The sequence below is a fragment of the Aplidium turbinatum genome, chromosome 15 (genome assembly GCF_918807975.1).
Source record: "Aplidium turbinatum chromosome 15, kaAplTurb1.1, whole genome shotgun sequence".
NCBI lineage: Eukaryota > Metazoa > Chordata > Ascidiacea > Aplousobranchia > Polyclinidae > Aplidium > Aplidium turbinatum.
Window position 1 is genome coordinate 20,092,950 of NC_137486.1, and position 22,085 is coordinate 20,115,034.

At 39.0% G+C, this 22,085-nt stretch overlaps 1 protein-coding gene across 3 annotated transcripts in view; it reads right to left on the reverse strand.

The window, feature by feature from the left end:
* The window catches only part of LOC145784614 (dnaJ homolog subfamily C member 17-like), a 63,592-nt gene extending 48,661 nt beyond the window's left edge, over positions 1–14,931 (reverse strand). For all 3 annotated transcript variants that reach the window (XM_082596477.1, XM_082596478.1, XM_082596479.1), the window contains exons 1-9: positions 14,820–14,931; positions 11,488–11,557; positions 9,180–9,238; positions 7,080–7,167; positions 6,833–6,903; positions 6,451–6,535; positions 5,800–5,924; positions 5,231–5,311; positions 4,898–5,050 (exon numbers count right to left, since the gene is read on the reverse strand). In XM_082596477.1, the coding sequence (XP_082452603.1) occupies positions 4,898–5,050; positions 5,231–5,311; positions 5,800–5,924; positions 6,451–6,535; positions 6,833–6,903; positions 7,080–7,167; positions 9,180–9,238; positions 11,488–11,557; positions 14,820–14,906 (819 nt within the window). In that variant the 5' untranslated portion in view covers positions 14,907–14,931. The remainder of the gene's footprint in view (positions 1–4,897; positions 5,051–5,230; positions 5,312–5,799; positions 5,925–6,450; positions 6,536–6,832; positions 6,904–7,079; positions 7,168–9,179; positions 9,239–11,487; positions 11,558–14,819) is intronic.
* Positions 14,932–22,085: the final 7,154 nt, after the last annotated feature.

Genomic DNA, 22,085 nt, shown 5'->3' on the forward strand with positions numbered 1-22,085 from the left:
GAGAGAAACCTTCGCCTCCGAAGCTCCATTCCAGCTGTCCCGTCGTGTCCCCGGAAACACTTGGAAATCGGTGACTGACGCATGGAACGGCTATCACAGTGTTCCACTGCGTCCTTCTGATCGGCATCTCACAACTTTCATCACTCCCTTTGGAAGATGGCGCTACACTAGGGCACCGCAAGGATTCCTATCCTCTGGGGATGGCTACAATCGCCGTTTCAATACCATATTAACCGATTTTGTGCGCAAAGAACGCTGTGTCGACGACACAGTGTTCTATGATAGCCAACTGGAGGAACATTGGTGGCGAACCATAAAATTCCTCACTTTAGTGGGACGGGCGGGCATTGTCCTTAACCCTGACAAGTTTCAATTTGCCCAACGCACCGTAGATTTCGCTGGATTCCGTATCTCAGAAGCAATGGTCGAGCCCCTCCCTAAATACTTGCTCGCCATCCAAGAATTTCCAGTCCCGAATAATATCACAGACATACGCAGCTGGTTCGGATTAATCAACCAAGTAGGAAACTATGCTCAACTGCGTGACCTAATGGCACCGTTCAAGCCGTTCCTTAGCCCAAAGCATAAGTTCGAATGGTCTCAGGAGCTGGATTCCGCATTTGCCGCCTCCAAATCGGCAATCGTTGATGCTATTCGCCATGGGGTAGAAATCTTTGACCCCTGCCGTCGAACATGTTTGCGCCCTGACTGGTCCAACAAAGGCATCGGATATTTCCTTCTCCAAAAACACTGCGTATGTGCTTCCACTATACCGGACTGCTGCTCATCAGGTTGGAAAGTGACTCTTGCAGGATCCCGATTCCTCTCATCGGCCGAACGACGTTATGCTCCCATAGAAGGCGAAGCCCTAGCAGTTGCGTGGGGCCTAGAACAGACAAAGTATTTTACGCAAGGCTGTGATAATTTGGTTATTGTAACGGATCATAAGCCATTGGTAAAAATATTCGGTGACCGTACGTTGGACGAAATCACTAACACTCGCCTGTTTCGTTTAAAACAGCGTACACTAATGTGGCGCTTTGATATCGCACACTTACCTGGCACAACCAACTGCGCAGCCGATGCTGCCTCACGTCACCCAGTATCATGCGATCTCATTGCTGTAGCGTCGTGTGCAGAAAATAATGTAGCAGAAATGGCGCTGGTTACTGCCATACAGGCAGATGCCGCCCATGCCTTTTGCTTGCAATGGCCTGAAATCGTTCGGGAAACAGCCGCCGATCCAAACCTTAGCAAGTTAATGGTAGCTATTGAAACGGGATTCACCTTTCCCAACACCGGCGACATTCGCCCATATCTCCCCTATCGTGACGGGTTCTTTGTTGAAGACGACGTTATTCTATATCATGATCGTATTGTTGTGCCACCATCGCTTAGGCCTAGAGTACTCTCAACGTTGCATGCTGGTCATCAAGGTGTGTCTGCCATGGAACGCCGGGCACGTGCTATAGTATTTTGGCCCGGTATGACTAATGATATCCATGCTATTCGTGACTCGTGTACTTCATGTAATCGTAATGCTCCATCTCAAGCAGCTCCTCCCCCGACGCCATGTGATCCCCCAGCTACACCGTTTGAGAAAATTTTTGCAGATTATTTTGACTATGGGGGCCGTCACTTTTTGGTCATTGGGGACAGATTCTCTGGGTGGTCGGATGTATTTGCCACGCCATCAGGATCGAGTGCCGCAGGAGCAGCTGCTTTGACTCAACTCTTGCGCTCGTACTTTGCCACGTTTGGTGTTCCTGAGGAAATATCTACAGATGGGGGTCCCGAATTTACGGCTGCCGTTACTGAACTCTTTCTTAAAAATTGGGGTGTGCAGCACCGCATATCGTCATCTTACTTCCCTCAATCTAATGGTCGAGCTGAGGTGGCTGTCAAAACTGTAAAACGCTTGCTCATGACTAATGTGAGCCCAAACGGAGACCTGAACAACGATTCCTTCTTACGTGCATTGTTACAGTTGCGAAACACACCTGATCCTGACTGTGACATCTCTCCAGCAGAGATCGTGTTCGGTCACCCTCTGCGCGACGCATTCGGTTTTGTAAACCGCCTAGTCAAGTTCTCCAATCGTCACATTCGTCGTACATGGCGGGATACATGGAAGGCAAAGGAAGACGCCCTTCGCCTGCGAGCTGGTCGAACCGATAAGGCGCTGTCTCAGCATACTCGTCCTTTACGTACCTTACAATGTGGAAAACGCGTATTTATCCAAAACCAAAACGGCAACTATCCTCGAAAATGGGACAAAGTGGGAATGGTTGTCGAAACGTTGCCGCATGACAAATATGTAGTGAAAGTTGACGGGTCGGGCAGAATCACAAAACGGAATCGACGTTTCTTGCGAGTAATTCCACATACTAAAGCATGTGCCGATCCCATCCCTCCTCAACCAAACATCATTGCTCACCCACAGAGCCTCCCATCATCTTCTTTTGCCCAGCCTCCTGAAACGGACTACTGCCCTCCCCACCCTCCGCATCACGAAATAGGCCCTAGCCCAGAAATTGGAGAATCTCCGATGTTGCTTCTCGATGCAGATCACAGTCCGCCCGCACTCACCTGCCCGACACCAGCCTCAAGCCCGAAGCTTTGTGAGCCACAGCACTCACCTGAACCTCCAAAGCAGCCGCTACCTTTCGATTCAGTGGAACCAACCGAACCTACAAGTGGAGTCCCTCACATTGAAAAATCGCCTGTTTTGCGCCGTTCCACGCGGTCCCGACGGCCGGCATTGGATTTAGACGCATCCTCTGGTCAATGGGTAATCAAGGGGTCGAGCTCGTAAGTCTACAGTTTCGCCTTACGAGCTGGGGGGGATGCACAAATGCCTGCAGTTAGCATGCTTCCTTGATTACTTCTGCACTCCTTTTGTCACGTGTACTCCGCGAGGCAGTACTCTGTTTTATTCGTATCATTTCATTCTGGCAGGCTAGCGAACAACAGCTTCTTTTGTTCTAGTTCTAGTGTTGAGTTTAACAATCTTACGTTGTGTATTTTGTTGCAGAAATTGCGATTCGATCATTTTTCTTTTGTTAATACATTCAAGAAAAATAACCGTCTTTGTTCAACACCATGTTGCATTCCAAGTATGTTTCATCCCATGTGCTATGAGACTATTCATCAAGCATTGGTGCGGTGAGGAAGTCAATCGAATCTCGTTGACGTCGGGATATGTGCAGATTATCTTTTCAATGTATGTTAGCTTGTTTCACAATATAAGAGCGTAGACGTTGAATCAATGTAAAAAGGACAGATTTCGCTGGTTGGGTATACCTGGCCTTAACAAACTGACATTCACATCTATCTAAACCAGTTGCTCCAAACTAAAAACCTAGTGACGTGTGAACAGGTCAAGATTAGATCCTTTGTAAATATTTTGTGCGGATTTCAAAAGATAGCTTATGATATTCTTAGGCAAGAAATTGTTTACAGCAATTTAAAAAAACTAAATTAGCACGAAAATATGATAATTGGGTTCGTCAGCGCTCGGCTACGAAAGCTTCGTTGAAAATATAATGTCAGCTATGTTGAAAACAAATAGCTTTTATCACTTGTTTCATGGAGAAATGTGATGCGAGTTGGAGAGAGAAATTTCGCTCAACTTTTTATGACACCCCACGAGAACTTTCATTGAGAGAAAACTGTACCGTCTACAATTTTCAGGCAAAAGGCATAAAAATCAAATTTAAATTTTGATTTTTCTAGCAGGGGAAAAAACAGTGCAAGAACTAGACTTTTCTAGTCTACATTCTGAGATGTGTATAATTGGCAACAAGCGACTATACAACAATATGAATTCCTTCTCGTCGTAATTTAATATGCTTCAATCATTTGGAATTAAGAAAAATTAGTGAATCAAACACAATAGATAAGCGGAAAACAATGCGGCTATTCTCTATTTGGAACAAGAAGGAGTGCGTCTCATCATTATCAATTGACAAAAAGCGATTGACGAGTGAATCCTTCAACGTCAAATTCATTTTGTTTTTCACAATAAAGATAAAACATGACCCATTGTCAACATCGGCCAGTGCCTGTTCTTTAAAACATGACGTCAATTGATGACAACCAAGATATGACATCAAGCTCTGTCAAAGTGTCACCTGACAATTGTTGAAATTCAACTATATAGCCTATATCGAGTGCCTTGGTCTTTTTTTCAAATTGCATGAACGTCTGCAAACAATGAAATTGCATAACTAAAGAACCTTGACTGGGTTACTCAGATTGAAAGCGAAGTATTTGCTGTCAGACTGGTAAAATTTGCACCAACAGTTTACCATCTAGCGATGCTGTATGTACGCACAAAGAACGCTTTGCAAAATTTATCAGAAAATAATAAAGTTTACAATCCGAGCTTCAACTTGCGGTAATTTTCCACATGACATGCATGGGTAATGAAGCGGAACACGTAAAAACAAATACGCTGCTTCATAAAAATTAGCAGACTATCAAACTTGAGACAAGCTTACTGCCTTACTATAGCTTCCGAATTATGTTTCAAAAAGCTAAAATAGCTAATGCAATTTTGGTAGAGAGATCGAACCTAGGTCCTACTGAACGTTGAGCGGTTACTCTTACCATTCGACCACGCATGCGGCAATATTCATCAATTTATCAACGAAGCAAGAATCGCCAAAGCAAATTACAAACTTCATTTCCATGTTGAACAAAACAACGATGCCTTAGGCAGAAAATACATGTACGTTTGGAAACCTTTAGATCTTTACACAGAATTTCGAACCATCTATCCACTACAATACTACATGCAATCCTACTAAATGATTGTAAACCGTCGTAAATCAATCAGCTTTTAAATGTATTTTCACATACAAAAAACTACTACTTGGTATAATGATTCACCAACCTGTTTCGTCAACCCTGCAGCACCATCTGACGGATTAAAGTTAGGAGACATTCGATTAAGGGAAGGCGCACTTGCTTCAGATGGCTTGCCGGTAAGCCAAGATATTTTCAGGGGGTTGCTTGGGATGCCGAGTTCTGCTTCACAGGCCAGCACCTGCAACAAGTTCAATTATTACCTCACAAAAGACAAGTGCAGTTTCTGTAAAAGTTTTCTAATTTCAGTTCAAGTAGCAAACGCGAGTCCAAGTGACATTAAATACTTTCATAATATTGAAAACTGTCACAAGTTGCGACCCATAGTTTGGGAAGTCCTGACCGAGTACAAACAACTCACAGCGGAATTGACATCATCAAATTCCACCACAGCAGATCCGAGCTTCTTTCTGGACAGCAGCAGGGCGGTGACGTCACCGTACTGCAATGACGTAAAAAAAAGTAAAAACGTCGTCATTGCAAACATCCGGGAAACAGAATGATCAAGATTTAATAAGTTATTTGTAACTACAGGAACAATGACTTCACAGAAGTTTAAAAACTAACAAAAAGTTGGTCAAGAAGAGCGAGAAATAGTCGATAAATCAACTAATCCTCGACTCCTGCTGTCTTTTTCTCTTAGTGATAAAGCTTCCAGTGCACATTCATGACGTGAAAGCGATGCAAGTCTAGTGACCATAGCATAAACCAGTTAGATGAATAAAAAAATTTGACAATGTGGCATCTTCAGATGAAAATGTACACAGGGGAAGCCAAATTAAAAAAAAAAAATTATTTTCTATTCCCAACCACAAACCAGTCGTTTATTACATTGATTATAAACAATGATTATTTGCTAGCTGGGGAGTAACCCACACCTTTTAAGTTTTACAGGGCAATATTTTGAAACATGTTACAGAAATTGTTGACCTTTAAAAACATTTTTGTCAACAAAGACTCCGAGTAGCCGCCATTAGAGGCGTCTCCTTTGTTGGATTTCCACTTCAGTTTCAGCCGAGCTGGCTCACTTGGTTTGTTAAGTTGCTGCTCTGCACCTGCAAGAACAAGAACTGCAGTTATTGCACCTTGTGTAATTGAGCAGTGATAATTATCACAATGCAATGAAGTTTTATTTTAAAAGTGAGAGTAAAAGAAATAGAACTTAATCAATTTTAGTAGCACAGTGGTTAAGCGCCTGATTCAAGATGAAGAGCTTGAGCAACGCATTTCAGGACTGCCTTCCATTCAGCGGCACCTAGTAGATGAAATAATTTCCCGACAGCAACACTTCAACAATCGAAAACTTCACTCTGTCAATCTCGGTAACCGGCCCTGCGTCAAAAGCCTCTACAAGTATGCGAAACTACCAGGATAAGGATAACCAATCAAGGCTTTGTTAGTCCGAAGATAAAGATTCAAAAGCCAAATCAAACCAAACAGCTGCCGAAACAATAACAAGCCTAAACTCACGAGACTCAACATTGTGCAAAACGCAATCTCCAATGCCCCTTTTTTACTATGCAAGGCACAAGGCAAAATAAACTGAAGTATCATTGATAAACATCGATTTGGAAGCATTACGTTGTCTCTCTTCTTTCATTTGTTCTCTCATTTTCCTTTGCTCTTCTTGTAAAATCCTTGATCCTTCCTCCCGAAGACGTTCAATCTTGGTTGCATGAAACAGATTGGTGAGTTTACTAAAGTAGTTTGACACATAAAATAGCACCTCGTTAATCAAATTGCTATGTCTGTCTTGATCATGTCAACAATTATGATTGTCTAACAAAACAATACCCATAGTTGGAGCAATACGACACCAACAAAAAATTCCATTCTAATTTAACTCCATTTTAAATCAAATGAAAGGTCTTGAGCAAGAGTCTGTAAACTAAATGCATATTACATTTTTCCACTTCTAAATTTTTGTAAATATGTTTAAGCCAATTAAGCCATGTCAATCAACCTCTTGTTTCAATGTCCTCTTCGCTTGCTTTTTTTCATTCTGTTCCGCGGCTCGCTCTCTTGCTTCTAAATCTAAAAATGCAGACACGGTTCAGTGATCACAGCTTTGTCACGGAACAAGTTCGACCTCGTAAAATTGCACGCAGGTTCAAAGAAGTTAGTTGATTTCTACACAAAATATCTTCTGAGGGACAAATGCGCGATGATTGTTTCACTCTCCACATACAAGAGGCTGAAAAAACAATAACCTAGCTTGACTTTTTTCCTTTGGGAATCTAATCGATCCACTCTATCCTGAGCTGCTTTTCTTGCTCTTCGCAGATGGTCGTAGGCAGCCTGTAAGACAAGTACAATGGTATTGGTTGCAAATGTTTAAAGCATTATGTCATCATTTTGTGAATTAAAAACCTCAAAGTAGTGAACCATATCTCACTGGTCATCAATATTCAAATAAGAAGACTGTTAGCTGATGCTGAGAACGTACTTTCCCTGACGTTAACTCAAAGAAGAGCCAAGTTAGTATTTACTACTTCAGCATGTGCAATCCCATTCATGTTAATCTGTGTACGAATAGCTATAAATTTGTAAAGTCTTTTAACTTTCTCATGCAAAAAATATGTCACCCCAAGTGGGATGGATGTGGTAACAAGGTCATTTTTGTTCGGGTGAGCATCTTTTGAAATGAAAGTGCACGATTAATGTCAGGTCATGAAAAACTATTCCCGGCAGCAACTTCCGATCATCATTGTCATTATCTTCAGATTACTCCGTTGGTCTCTCAATTAAACATATTATGCTACTTCAAGTGGAGTGAATTCATTTTAAATTTACAACCTGTTTAACCCATTGCGGGATCGTCCAAAGGTGAAAACACCTTCTGACAATCCCACACAGGGTGAAACAGGCTGTAAAAGTTACTTTGATAACAGTGGCTCAATCTACTTGAATTAGCTTTGCCTAGCATTACGCTTGGCAAAGAGCACTTTTTAGTGGTTGGTATTAATACCACTTATTGTTTTAATTAATTTTTGCCATTGTGATTGATGTGATTACCGAATGTGTAAGAGAAGATTCATTGATGGAGATACTGTACGCGGAATCGCGGATGATTTAGTTTTGTTGAGCGACACAATGGACGAGCTGAGAGAGAAATTTGAGAAGTAGAAGGAGTCGCTTCAATGTAAAGGTATGCGTGTCAATATCAAAAAGACAAAGGTCACAATTAGTGGAACGGAAGGGGAAATCACAATGAGCAAAATTGACCCATGTGGCGTATGTGGAAGAAGAGTGATGGCAAATTCTGTTATGTGTATGAAATGCAGGAAGGGGGTGCATGGAAGATGTGCAAAGATGAAGAGAGTGACATGCAGATTCGGAGATGGTTTTGAATGTGAAAGATGCAAGAAGATTGAAGAAGGAATGGTTGGTCCTGTTGAAAAGCTGAATGATGAAGTTGAATCAGTGAATGCCTTTTGCTATCTAGGAGATAGAATGAATATCAGTGGTGGTTGTGTAGCGGTGGTGACTTCAAAGTGCAAGAGTAAGGTTTGGTTGGGTCAAATTCAGAGAGTGTCGAGAGTTGTTATGTGGTAGAAGATTTCCGTTGAAAAAGAGAGGAAGAATTTATATTATACATACTAGTTGTATGAGATCTGCACTGCTGTACAAAAGTGAGTACGAAAGTGCCTTTTCCATGTTTTCTTGGGTCTTCCTCGTTTTCTACAACCCTCCCCTTGCAACTCCAGCACTCTTCTCAAAACATCATCTTCATTGCTTCTCAAAATACACCCATACCACCTCACTCCATTTACTTTCGCTAACTTATCAACATTCTCATTCAACCCAAACAGGTGTATAAATTCGTCGATATTCATTTTGTCCATCAACTTCACACTGCTCTCACCATCTCTCTCAGTTCTTCTTAAAATCGCCAATTTGTTTTCCCGTAAGCACCATGTCTCACTTCCGTACAGCATTGCAGATCTCACGTAACTAGTATAAATTCTTCCTCTCATTTTCAACGGAAATCTTCTAGCACATAACAACTCTCGACACTCCCTGATATTCACCCAATCAAACCTTACTCTTGCAGTCACTGCAGTTTCACAACCACCACTGGCATTGAATTTATCTCCTGAATAGCAAAATGCATTCACCGATTCAACTTCGTCATTCAGCTTTACAACAGGACCAACTATTCTTCTTCAATCTTTTTGCATCTTTTACATTCAAAACCATCTCCGGACCTGCATGTCACCCTCTTCAGTCTTCATCTTTGCGTTTCGTACACATAACAGAATTAACATAGTTTGTGTGCAAGATTAAGTTACTTTTTGGTTCAAACTCACCCTTGCTCCAACATCTGAAAGAATTTTAAGAACTTCCGCCAACTGTTGAAATAATTCTGCTGCAAAATGAATATTAATCATTATTATCACATAAGAAATAAAATGCAACCATCATAAAATGATGATAAAACATTAAAAAAAGGTTGGTTGTCATATCTGGAAAACTTGAGAATGACTTAGCACAGTTTGAAGTAGATGACTTGTCACATGCAAGATGGTTGACACTTGCATGTCGCATTTTGAGATACACTTCCCAAACAAAGCCGAGCAAAATTTTGAGAATTCTGTTAGAATTTTGTTTAAAAGTCTACTTCTTAATTTGGTTTGATATCAAGCTTAACTCTGAAATAAATAAGTAGCTGTCAACTATTTTCGCATGCTCAAACGAATCAACCAATTTCCCTAGAAGCAAGCAAGAGACATTGCATCAAAAACTTTGATACGTAATGGCTTTTCAGCTCACTCCGAAAACATTCTTCTTTCGATGATGGCTGATGATGATGATACAATTCGATCGCAAGCTGTCAATATTGTGCTAACGCTACGCAGAAGCAAAAATGTTGAAATGATCCCAGGTGATGAAAGTGCAAAGGCGAAATCTATTGCAGAGAGGAGAGTAACTGTTCGAAAATTTATCATACTGGAAATCAATATCAACGCCGAGTTCTACCACAACATAGTAACTTTTGATGAAATTCATGTCACAGGAACCTCCCGCAACCAAAGTCATGCATGATGATGCAATACAAAATTTCAAAACAAACCAGCTTGAACTTGATCACCCATGCCACAATCAAGCTGTAAGTGTAAAGCGTCATGTGAAGCTCGTAACGCAGAAGCTTCCATACATGTGGCTGGGTTCGAAAGACGGGATGGTGTGATCTGGCAAAAGATCAAATCACGGAAGTTGATGCCCTCTTTCAACACCAAAAACCAATTTTACTGCTGAATACGATTGCATAAAAACCACTTGTTTTTTCGTTATAATTACCACAGGCATAACGGGAACCTAAATATGAGGGAGGCAAAATATTTTGTGACATTTTTTGAAATGTTTAAAAGTGCAATTAGATTTTCATTTACAAGCAATGGGATTTTCATTAGGTGCTGCTTGACTTGAAAACCTGTCAGTGGTCCCTTCGCAGCCTTCCCGTTGTTGCTGGTTAGTTCATGCTCAATTTAAATTTTGATTGTTTGTGTAATAATTAATTATTATTGTACGTAGTGTGACTTGTTGGCAAAAACTGTATCTCTCTCTCAATAATTTCATGCCTTTCAACCATTGAAATGTCATCTTAAATGCATCAAAACATTAATTTCATACTTAGTTCAAACTTCAGTTCCTCATCAATGCTACAGATAAGAATATTTCGATGTTCAATACACCTTTTCTCAAACAACAATCCAACCAATTGCTGAAATTTAGTATTTTGGCTGTTGAAATTCGTTAACTATATATGATGTTGTATATATGCAAAAATACCACAAAACTGTATTTTTGCTGTTTATTCAAATTCTACTAGCAATAGAAGAAAAAGTTCTCTTAGAATAGATAGAAATATGGGACTTCTGAATCTTTTAAGCCATTAAACAGGATTGTAGCACCAGTAGAAGTGGAGATAGAGCAATTTTGACCTCCCGTGACCTTTGACCTCAGGTAGGAGGGTCAATTTAGGGGTAGGAGAACCAAAATTATGTTCAGGGTTGTTTTTTAGGCCCAAAGACAACATTACAACACCTTAAATCAAAATCCAAAGCATTAAGTGAAATTCACTCCACCCTAGTATACAAGTCCCCCCTACCCCCCTTGGTAACTCACGACAAAGACAGGACTCGACCAAACATATAGGGTGAAACCACTTTACCTTTGCTTTACTGTTCACACACTTCAATCCACATGTTTTGGTCAATTCCTCTTTGTCATGAGTTACCAAGGGGGGGACTTGTATACCAGCTCCAAATTATATTACTGTATTTCACATTTAAGTTGGATAGACTTGTATATATACAGCAAATGTATTTATTTGATTCATTTTTCAAACTTGTTTTATGTAAAAGTATGACTTTAATTTGTACTAAATCTTGAAATATAAAGTTAAAAGCTTCCAAATCTTGAAATATAATGTTGAAAGCAATTGTGAATGCTTAGAATAATCTAGGATCGTCACATGCAAGTTTTCAGCATCACAGCATAAATTAAGTTTGTACAACAAACAACGACTCTCAAGATGTAAGGAAGAATTGATGTTGCGATTTAATAGTTCAATTATGCTCAAAAGAACACATGACATAAAGCTTAATATAATACCTGCTTTTGGGTCATCGGGATTTTTGTCAGGATGGCATTTCAACGCTTTCAATCGATATGCCTTTTTTATCTGGAAATCATATATATACACATGGTTGCAGAGAAGATATTGTTTCCTTTACATTTTTTAAAGTTATACATCTACCATTGCAGCATTGATTGCCCTCACACAAGTTATGTAAAGGTTGCTGTTCTTGCTAGAAAAACTGTTGACTAGCCTATGATACTGAAATTATAAATACTGTATCACAAAATTTACAAAATTAGTGCAAACTTCATCAACTATTAATTGTTTTAAAATCAACATTGTTTTTATAGTTTTAAACTAAATCCAGTGTAAAATCTGTTTGGAAAAGTGTTTTGAACAACAAATCATTTTAAGTACCGGTGTATAATAAAGCTTTATTTCACTGATTATATCAGCAACGTATATATACCAAACAGTTGAAAGTACGGTAATATAACTGTTTCAAAAAGTTTTTCAGGCTAATCACCACAGCTGCTTTATTATTAAATTTTGTTTTGTTTGTCTTTTGTTTAAATGTTTGGGTGGCAGCTGACTTTGGTGACCTTTTGGTCTTTCGCTGCCATCCTTGTTGTGTGAATTATTTGTGTTTATTGTGTTTTTGCTTTTTGTGTCTTTCTTTTTCGCCAACTAAACAAAAATAAACTGAACTGAACTATTAGCCAAATATGGTGAACAGAAACAAAGATGGTACAAATGCATAAGAGGAAAAAAAGGCACAATGACATTTGTTTGCTGAATATATATGAAGTTTAAGGGGATACTTTTCACATAATTGCTTTTACAACATCTTGCACCAGCATGCTGGAGAGCTTCTAGCTTCTTCTTGCCTAAGTGCTTTAATACACTTAGGCCTAACAGTAGTTCCATCCCTCACACTGGCTATGGTTTTGGTCAGTTGTTGACAGAACTTGCCTGATGCACTGAGGAGGATTACTAGAATATAAACCTAGCATCTAGTTGCAGTAGCGCACTCAGAAAAAATTTTAGGGGGGGCTAATTCAGAAATGTCGGCCGAGTGATTTGCGATAATAGTGACAGTAGGCCAATGCCCATCAGTGCCGGTCTTTGGGGTGTGCAAACCGTGCAATCGCACAGGGTCCGCAAATTAGGGGGCCCGCAATCTACTCAGAAAATGCAGTAATTTTGTTATTTCCAATGGAAAAGTTCAACAAATGAATTAACAACAAGAAAACATAGAGACTCAACGGGTGCAACCTATTTCATCCCCTGAACATTTCGTATCCTGAAAAGATCGAGAAAAAAAACAACAGAGCCGAAGTCGCTTATCGGAGTTGCCGCAAACATTTCAAAACTTCTCTTGATCTTTTCAAGGGACGAATTAAGTCGAAATTTGATTTTGTTACTCCGATTTCAGGGTACGGAATCGGGGTAAGAATTTTTTAGGGGACGAAATAAGTTGCATTCAAATCAACATAGAGACATAGCTTTATATTTCCGAAAAATGCTGAGGAAAGCATGATCTTATCCTTTTGCTATGCCACCGGACAGCACCATTTTACAGTAATATTCATACCCAAATTTTTGTTGAACATGCTCTCAGAATGCCCCAAATTCAAAGTAATTTTTCAAAATTTTTTAGGGCAGGACCCCCAGCCACAGGGTGGCCTTCGGCGATGACACCGTCAGGATTTGCCTGCCGACCGTAAAAACACTCCCTCCCTTTTCAAAATATCTAGCTTCGCTACTGAATTGGATCATTGTCATTGGGGCCAGCAAAGTATATTCCGCACAGGGCCCGAAATACCCTAAGACCGGCACTGTGCCCATCCCTTTGATTAATATTTAAAGGCACTCACGGCCCACTACCCACAGGTTTGCCGATACATCAGGATTCGTTCTCTCAAATCAGATTAGAAGTTGGCCTAGTGAACCCCACGCTATTAGAACCATCAACACTCTCATCCCTAGGTCCACTCTCGCAATCTTCTATAGATCTTGACTTTTCGTCATCTAGGCCTATGACAAGATAAAATTAGCTTTCCGTTTGCCAACACAGATAAGTGCGAAACCGACAACTAGCACGAAAACAGTTTGAAACAAAACACTAATTTTGTAAACAGTAAATTTGATGTGGACGTTTTTCCTATTTACAAAACATTTAAAATTAGTTCGTATTTTCAATTAAAGTCCCAGACGCCTTCGTCTCTCTGCTCAAATGTCGTAGGCCTATACAGTTTTATATGTCCGTGTGATTCGGCATTGACGTATGACGCTATGGTACATCGGTATGTCCAGTTGTCCACCAGACATTTGACCACGAGAGCATCTGAGCTTTAGGGAGTTAAAGAAAGGTGCCATCAAAGACCATATCATGAAGTGTTCTTTTTGCACAGATCAAAATTCTCTCCTGATTCATTTATAATTTTACGCAAAGGAAAATCCCAATTTGACACCAAAATTCAGGAAGCACTGTTAACGCTATACGCTACAACCCAAATTTAAACAAACAATTATTTGCTGGAGGCGCGTCCATTCTCCTCAACATTTACTTGATGTATCACGTTCCCTGTGGTGCAAATTTTTTTGTAGTTATTTATGTAGTTGCCTTTTCCTAATGTAAACTTACCTTCAAGAAGTTGAAATTTATTGCATTTATTAATTATTTTCTGATTCTTGATTAGGGCTTAAAATTAGGCCGAAAACGTTCGACTGTTAAAACTATTTGTACGGTAATTATTTAAAATATATTGTTATAATGCTCGGGCCTGTTGTATTGTTGTGTCTTATTCATACCTAACCTGTAAGCAAAAGGTATAGCCTAGCCTACATAGGGAACATACAAAAACTTTATTTTTCGTGGCGAGTTTTGGGAGGGGCTTGAGCCCCCTTAGCCCCATGCTGGGTGCGCTACTGTCTAGTTGACCCTAGCATCATCTAGATATTCCAAATCAGGGCTTCTCAAACTTTTTTGTTCTGCGACCTCATTTTGAAAAATATAATATATTTCTATGTGACACCATTATGGGGACATCCACGTTAATGACATTAAAACAGAGTTATAGTTCTTTTGACTCAATTTGTTTCGGTTCTAGATGACATCGACGGCCAAGGCTGTAAGTGTCACTAGTGGAAGTAGGGCAAAAAGTTCATTTCACCACAGAACTGTCTGAAGTCTACGATATGTCTCATTAAACTTGAAATTGAACAAGGAAATATTATTGTACCATTTTTGCATTGTTACTTTTTCTTGTGCAATTTTTTCCAAAAATTGCCAAATACGTTATAACATTAAGTCTATACTGAGTCAAACAAACATTGTGCCAAACTGAACATTCTTATACACCTGTTTTTCAGTGGCGTCTTCTGAAACCCCCAACAATTTATAAAGATCCAGTTTCATTAGTTCACTTGAAGGCTTCTTATTTGCCATTTTAATAAATCAACATAAAAGCTTTCTTATACAATAAATAATATTAATTCTACAAAACAAGAATTGATAAACACAAACATAGCTTCAAAAGATAAACAAAAGCTGAGACTTCACTGTGAAACCACATGGCAAACTTGGCAAGCAGTAGGCTACCAGTTCCACCCACACAGTATTGGTCTCTACAAGTACCGTATGTGAAACTGCCAGGATTAAACTCTTTAAGAAGCTTTTCCAGTCCAAAGATAGGCCTAAAGATTCAATCAATCAATCACACATCAAAACAAGTGAACTTAAAATATTAAGTTCCGACAACAGCACTTCAAAAATAAGAAACTTCACTCTGTCAATCTCGGTAATCAGCCTGCATCAAAAGCTTCTACGAGTATGCAAAAACTAACAGGAATAACCCACCAAGGCTTTGCCAGTCTGAGGATAAAGATTCAAAACCAACCATTATTGACTAATAGATTCTGTTTAAATAAAAATACTGGCAAAGCCATCTTATGGCGGCAAAAGGTTTATTAATACATTAGCCTATATTTTATCGCTTCTACCTTATTCTAGACTTCTGCTATGTTTGTTGTTTGCATATAATGTTTTTCATTGTGATGGTCAGAAATAAAACGAATTGAACTGATGTTAGTTACCAAACCTACATCTTTTACTGCGCTACAAATACAGTAGCCTACCATAATTTTAATGTTGACAAATTAAACGAAGTTTGGATTTGTGCTGTGCGGGAGACCCCTAAACTAGAAAGAGTTGCAATACAAAAAAGAGGAAATCCAGCAGGCCTACTCAGAAAAAGTAAATTTTCAGTTTAGTTCCGTTTTTTTATTTTTTTATTTCTGACCATCAAAACGAAAAAGCAATATATGACAAACATAGCAGAGGTCTAAAAAAGGTAGAAACGACAAAACGCGGACGTTATAACGTGCATTATACCAATGCAGGACAATCAGATTAAAATATGGGATGGTCGTAACACCTCAAATGAAATGAAATCAATGAGATTTGGAAACTGGTGTACTTTTTGACAAAGCTTGTCCTGTTTAATCTATGGCAACCTACATACAGCGATGGGCATGATCTTAGATTACTTTTCATTGTATGATTATGACCTTGCAAATCATCTCTGATAGCTCAGTTAGTAAGCGGTTGGCTTAATGAACAAAGTAGCTTCAAGATCAAGCGGCGTTGGTTCGACTCTCTGGGTGTGCGCTTGAGCCACACATTCTAAGGACTGCTCTCCATTCAACGGCACCTAATGGATGGAAAAATTCCCCGGGCCCTGGCTATAGGCCTAACACTTCAACAATCGGAAACTTTACTCTGCCAATCTTATTAACTGCCCCTAGGTCAAAACGCCTCTATAAGTATGCAAAACTGCCAGGAATAACCTATCAAGGCTTTGTCAGTGTAAAGAGAAAGGTTCATAACTGTCACAATCAATGTGCAAGGCCTCGCGTCGGGCTGCTTTGCGTCTTGACAGAATGTGCTGTTTTCATTATGGAATTCTGGTGCGGTGTGTTAGCCTATTATCGGTTATGACCTGAAGTACGGTAACTTTTGTATGAGAAATCTGTATTATGTAACGTATTTCTAGAATCGTCTGTAAGCATGCAATTCTGGAACGTTCTGTTGTTTTTCGTAATTTCTGAGCGTCGTTTGTCATGATGTCATAAGGTTGTTTATCAGTAGGATTGCGAAATATTTATTATGTAAGAGTCCTCTACTCCTATGTGACATTCTTTAGACTTCTTTAAGCTTCTGCTTGTTGACATTTATTGCAACTTGACAGAACAATGTGACATTACGTAACCTTCTCGATGTTACTTGACCGAAACAACTTTCTATAAATAGTGGTGTAGTTTGCGGAATGATTATTATGAGTTGATTATGAGAGTTGTGTTATGAGTTGCGGATTGATAGTTGGTGTAGAAATTATTGTTGATTGAGAGTTGAAGTAATCGAATACAAAGTAGATGAGAATGGGTGCTGATATAAATTGTGTTCGAAATTAGAGTTATTTGAGAAGCCGTTCGTTAAAGTCCTTCAAGAAGTTAGATTGTCATCTCACTAGTAGAACCATTCGACATTCAATTGACTGCTTTTCGGTTTGACCCATTAAACTACGTCATTGAACCTTCCCAAGTCTTTTTCCTGGTAAGAGATAGAAAGAAATCGTGACAATAACTAACCATCAAAATCAATATAATACTATGGTAGGCTAAATAGCCTAGCCTATGTGCTTCTATTTATTTTTGTTTTATTAGTTTGCTGTTTGCTAATAGACCTCTCCTAATTGACCTAAGCTAATAGACCTCTCCCACGGGTGCATTACCACCCCAAAAGCTCGCCGCTCCTTGCCACTGAGGGGTGTAGCAAGCCGACTCTTCAACGTCTTTGACCTGACAAAGTCTATTGTGCTCTTCCTGCCGTGTCAACCATTTGTAGCCTACCTGTGCGTTGTTGATGCGAATAAAAGTTAAACAATTTAAAAGAAACAGATAGGCTACAACTTTGCTTTTTTATTCTGTTTTACTTACAATCGTGAAATTTAGGCCTACTGAATCAGGTTATCTAGACTCCTGCTCCACTCTGACTCTGATGTACCCTATGTGACTCAAACTTCACTTCTGCTCCAATTTTTTTGTGGATAGGCTATTGACTCCAATTTTCATTCGGACTCTGAACGTAAACTATAAGCTAACCCACAATTTACATTTTTACTAGCCTATAACTTAGCCTATAGGCTACCTGTCTTATCCCTGTCATTGAACATAAAAACACATTATTGATTGAATAATTTGTTGCTTGGAAAATAAAACCATGGAAGTTCACAAAAATAACAACTGCAGAGAAGACTATAGCCTATAACTGGCAAATAGCCTAGATAACACTCCAGCTCCTGTTTTTGCCAAGAAATTCAGACTCCGGCTCCTCCGACTTCTGCCGAAACCCAAGACTCCGGCTCCTAAATGCTTAAAAAACTCCGGCTCCTGTAAGCTACACCTCTAAATGGGAGATTGAGTCCAGAGTTGCTACGAATTCCTGGAGAAACCGCCTTTACGGTGGCAAAAGCTTTATCAATAAATTATGCAAGTTTCCGAACCTGACTGAATTTATTTACTTGTTATGTTTAATTATTCAGTTGCATCATACAGTAAATGAAGGATCCTTGTTTAACTTTTCATCCTTAATAACATCGAGAAACCAGAACAGAGGTTGAGAGACATCAGCTCCTATTTCTTATTAGCCTAGAATGATTGAAAGTCGGACATTTTAGGACAAATTAAGTGAAATGTTTTATTTATGGTCCGGCACTTCACTAATATCACAGGAAATTTAACCTATAAACAAAACAAAAATTCATTCATTCATTCATTCATTTTATTTTTCGTCATTAACGCGTCCGGGACGAAAAAGATACTAACTACAAAAATCGATATAAACCTACCAGCACGTTAACGAACGGGAAAAGGTGGCAAAACCTTGAAAGGTTTAAAACGTGCCTGAATGAAAAATTATGTAGTAGGCTATATATCAGTAGTTAGCACGGCCACAAAACCCAAAAAACAAATAGCCTAGCAAAAAATAAAACAAAAACAGAGAGAAGCACACATGTAATAATGAATGACAGCCTAATGAAAAGTGTTGTGGATTGAATTTGCCAATTCCAATATTGATGTGGATGAGCAGTCATAATAATAATAATAGGATGGAGAAAGAAAACCGGACATAAAAGAAACCCATCCTCAGGCAAAAGCCCGTTTCAATGTGACCCAGGAGAGCAGGTGTTGAGCTCTTTCTATGGTTAGACTGCACAACACAGTAGCCTAAGACGATTGAGGTTTGTTGTCCAGTTTAACCCTATTTCCTGTGACGTATTTTGGCCAGTTGACTTGCGGAGGGGGGGGTCGGTGCGACACTATCATTTTCAGCTCGTGTAACTCAAAAACTACGCAAAATAGATCAATCAAATTTTCACATGATGCAGATAATTTATCTGACAACATAGCATCGAAAATCTTTTGCAATTTGTTCAACAGCGTAACTTGAAAAATCAAATAATTTGATGGTTGGTCATATTTTTTTATTTGACTTGAGAAATCGTTTCTTAATTACTTTATAATTGAGTGTGACGGGATAATTCCATTGTGTTGGATTTTAATCTCTTACGCGTGGACGTCGTCCACGCTTCAATGAAATCGTAATTGGCGTCTGACTTGCGTTTGCTTGTTGTTTTGCCCGAGGCATTGCAAAAATCTTTCGCTTTGTCTCAACATTTGCAGAGAATGAGACAAAATCACGGCAAAATAAACTGTTTCAAGTCATTTTTGAGCCAATTGTTATAGTCTACACATTTTCAAATGTACTGTCATCGCTTGATATTAAAACTAAATCAAGCAATGAGCTTTAGTAAACATTTTATTTGTAACAATTGTGTTCAGTTCAGTTTTCTTTTCACACTCATACTGTCCAATTTGGTTATACATGATCAAGAAACACTTTGCAGTTTACAGCACATCCCAGGGAGCTATTTATTTGTTTTTAACATTGTTTCAACGTCTAGAGACGTTGAATCGATGTAAAAGTATCTGATTTGCTTTCTAGCTAGCGGTTGATACAGAAAAGTAAGGTAGCCTATTGGTGTCACATGGTGTTTGAACCACAACCTATCCAAAGGTAGTTACTTGCTTCGATAGGAGCTCGTTCCAACTTGGACCTTCATGCACTTCAAAAACAAAAAGTGTCTAGAACTCCTGACTGATCAACTATGTCACGATGCATTACAAAACTGATTTGTTTCCATAATTACCAACAATGATCACTTTGAATGAAATAATTTTGCAAACAATTTTGATAAAGTGAAGTGACAATAATCGTTTAGTCAAATCGTATTGGTAGGCTATAGAAAAGGTCGTTTGTACATTGCCAAAGGGAACTCTCGTTCTGCGTGACAAACTCAAAGTCGTGGCATAACGATAGGAAAAATAAATACATTTAGCAAGATATCAAATCTTGCAAAAAAAATCTTTTTTAGGCTGATTGTTATTATCATACAAAAAAATCACTAAAATTTTGACTTTTTTCTTCGGCAAAATTGAAGGTTTTTGATATTTTGAAAATGCACGTTTGTGTCTAAGCGATTGAAACGGCTTTTTTATGTTGTCAACTAGATTTGCAAGATAAGGTTTTCTACATGTTTTTCTAATTTGTTGGACATGCATTTTGTGTCAAGCTATTTCTTACGCATTAGAAGATTTCTTTCTCTTCAAATTTTGAAATAACTTTTTAGATGCAGTTTGCGGTTGACGGCATTACTGCAAAAGCCATCTTTTGTAATTGATACATAACCAAAAACAAAAGGCGCATAAACTACTGCTGGCTGATAGACCACGTAACAATACATTAGGGTGTACCTTAAAAAAAAAAGTTTGATAATTTATGCTCTCACCCCCTACATTTGTGCCATTTGACCTAAAAACAATGTCTGTTAAATTTGAGACAGATCCATTGATATTTAGAGGTCAACCTGGGACTTTGAAATTTTATACTGGGTCATTCCATGCCAAGCGTTCTAGACCTATCAGTTTGACCCTCTTCGATTTTGCTTAAACTTGGTTAAAATGTTATTTGGCATGATTTAGCCATGCATTACAAATTTTAGCTCAGTATCTATTATAGTTTTGAAAATGTGATGCTTTAAAGTTTTAGGTAACCCCTAAACTTTTCCACATTCGGTTTTTTGGATCATTTTCAATTAACCATATCTTTTTCTCCGAAGGTTATATAAAGTTTAATTTTTGTAAAATGATTCACTTTTAGCAATATTACATGATGACATTGTCAAAATACAATTAATTTGCAGCATAATGGAGTAATCAAGCCTCAAAGTAGCTCTTTTCTTCACCAAAAGCAAATTTTGTGCCATATTTGGAAGTCTGTAACTTTTTTATGAAAAGTAGGATGGTTATTATATTTATCATGTATGCTCTTTCCCTACCAGGCAACGACTTCACTAAGTTTGATAAGTAACATTATATTTGTTAGAAGGTTACAATGCATCAAATTGTGCACCCCAAGCAATAAAGCCAAAATAACGCCATCTTGTGGTATAAAAATACCCCTGTAAAAAGTGTTTACAAAATAAACTGTTTAACCATTTGAAGAACATTAGCTAAGGAACTTGAGTACAAAGTTTTGACTTTGTCACTCAACTGTAATATCATTATACAGGGTGACACAAAAAAAACGTTCATCAGTAAAAATCAAATAACTTCCAAAATTTTATTTAGATTAACCCAAAAATTCAGCTACATTAGGTTAAGTATATGTAGCAGACATCTCCAAAGTTTCAAGTCTATACCACAAAAACTCTTTGTTTAACTGGCGCTCAAAAAATGTGCTCTAAATGAGCTCCCCGTTGCTGCAAGCACATTTGGATCCGGCGGGCAAAGTTCTCGATGACCCTCCCACATTCTTCCCTTGGGATTGCTTTTATTGTTGCTGTAATTGCTGCCTTTAGATCAGGAATAGTCTGGGGGTTGTTGCCATACACTCTATCCTTAAGGTAGCCCCACAGATAAAAATATGGGGCGTTCAAGTCCGGTGAATACGGCGACCACTCCGGGTCACACCTGCGGCTGATCAGTCGGTCAGGAAAGCGCTGCTGTAGCCATGCCAATGATTGGTTTGAGGTGCGGGGGGGTGGCACCATCCTTCTGGAACCACTGGAGGTCCCTGACGGTGGTTCCAGCAGGATGGTGCCACCCTCCACACATCAAACCAATCATTGGCATGGCTACAGCAGCGTTTTCCTGACCGACTGATCAGCCGCAGGTGTGACCCGGAGTGGTCGCCGTATTCACCGGACTTGAACGCTCCAGATTTTTATCTGTGGGGCTACCTTAAGGATAGGGTGTATGGCAACAACCCCCAGACTATTCCTGATCTAAAGGCAGCAATTACAGCAACAATAAAAGCAATCCCAAGGGAAGAATGTGGGAGGGTCATCGAGAACTTTGCCCGCCGGATCCAAATGTGCTTGCAGCAACGGGGAGCTCATTTAGAGCACATTTTTTGAGCGCCAGTTAAACAAAGAGTTTTTGTGGTATAGACTTGAAACTTTGGATATGTCTGCTACATATACTTAACCTAATGTAGCTGAATTTT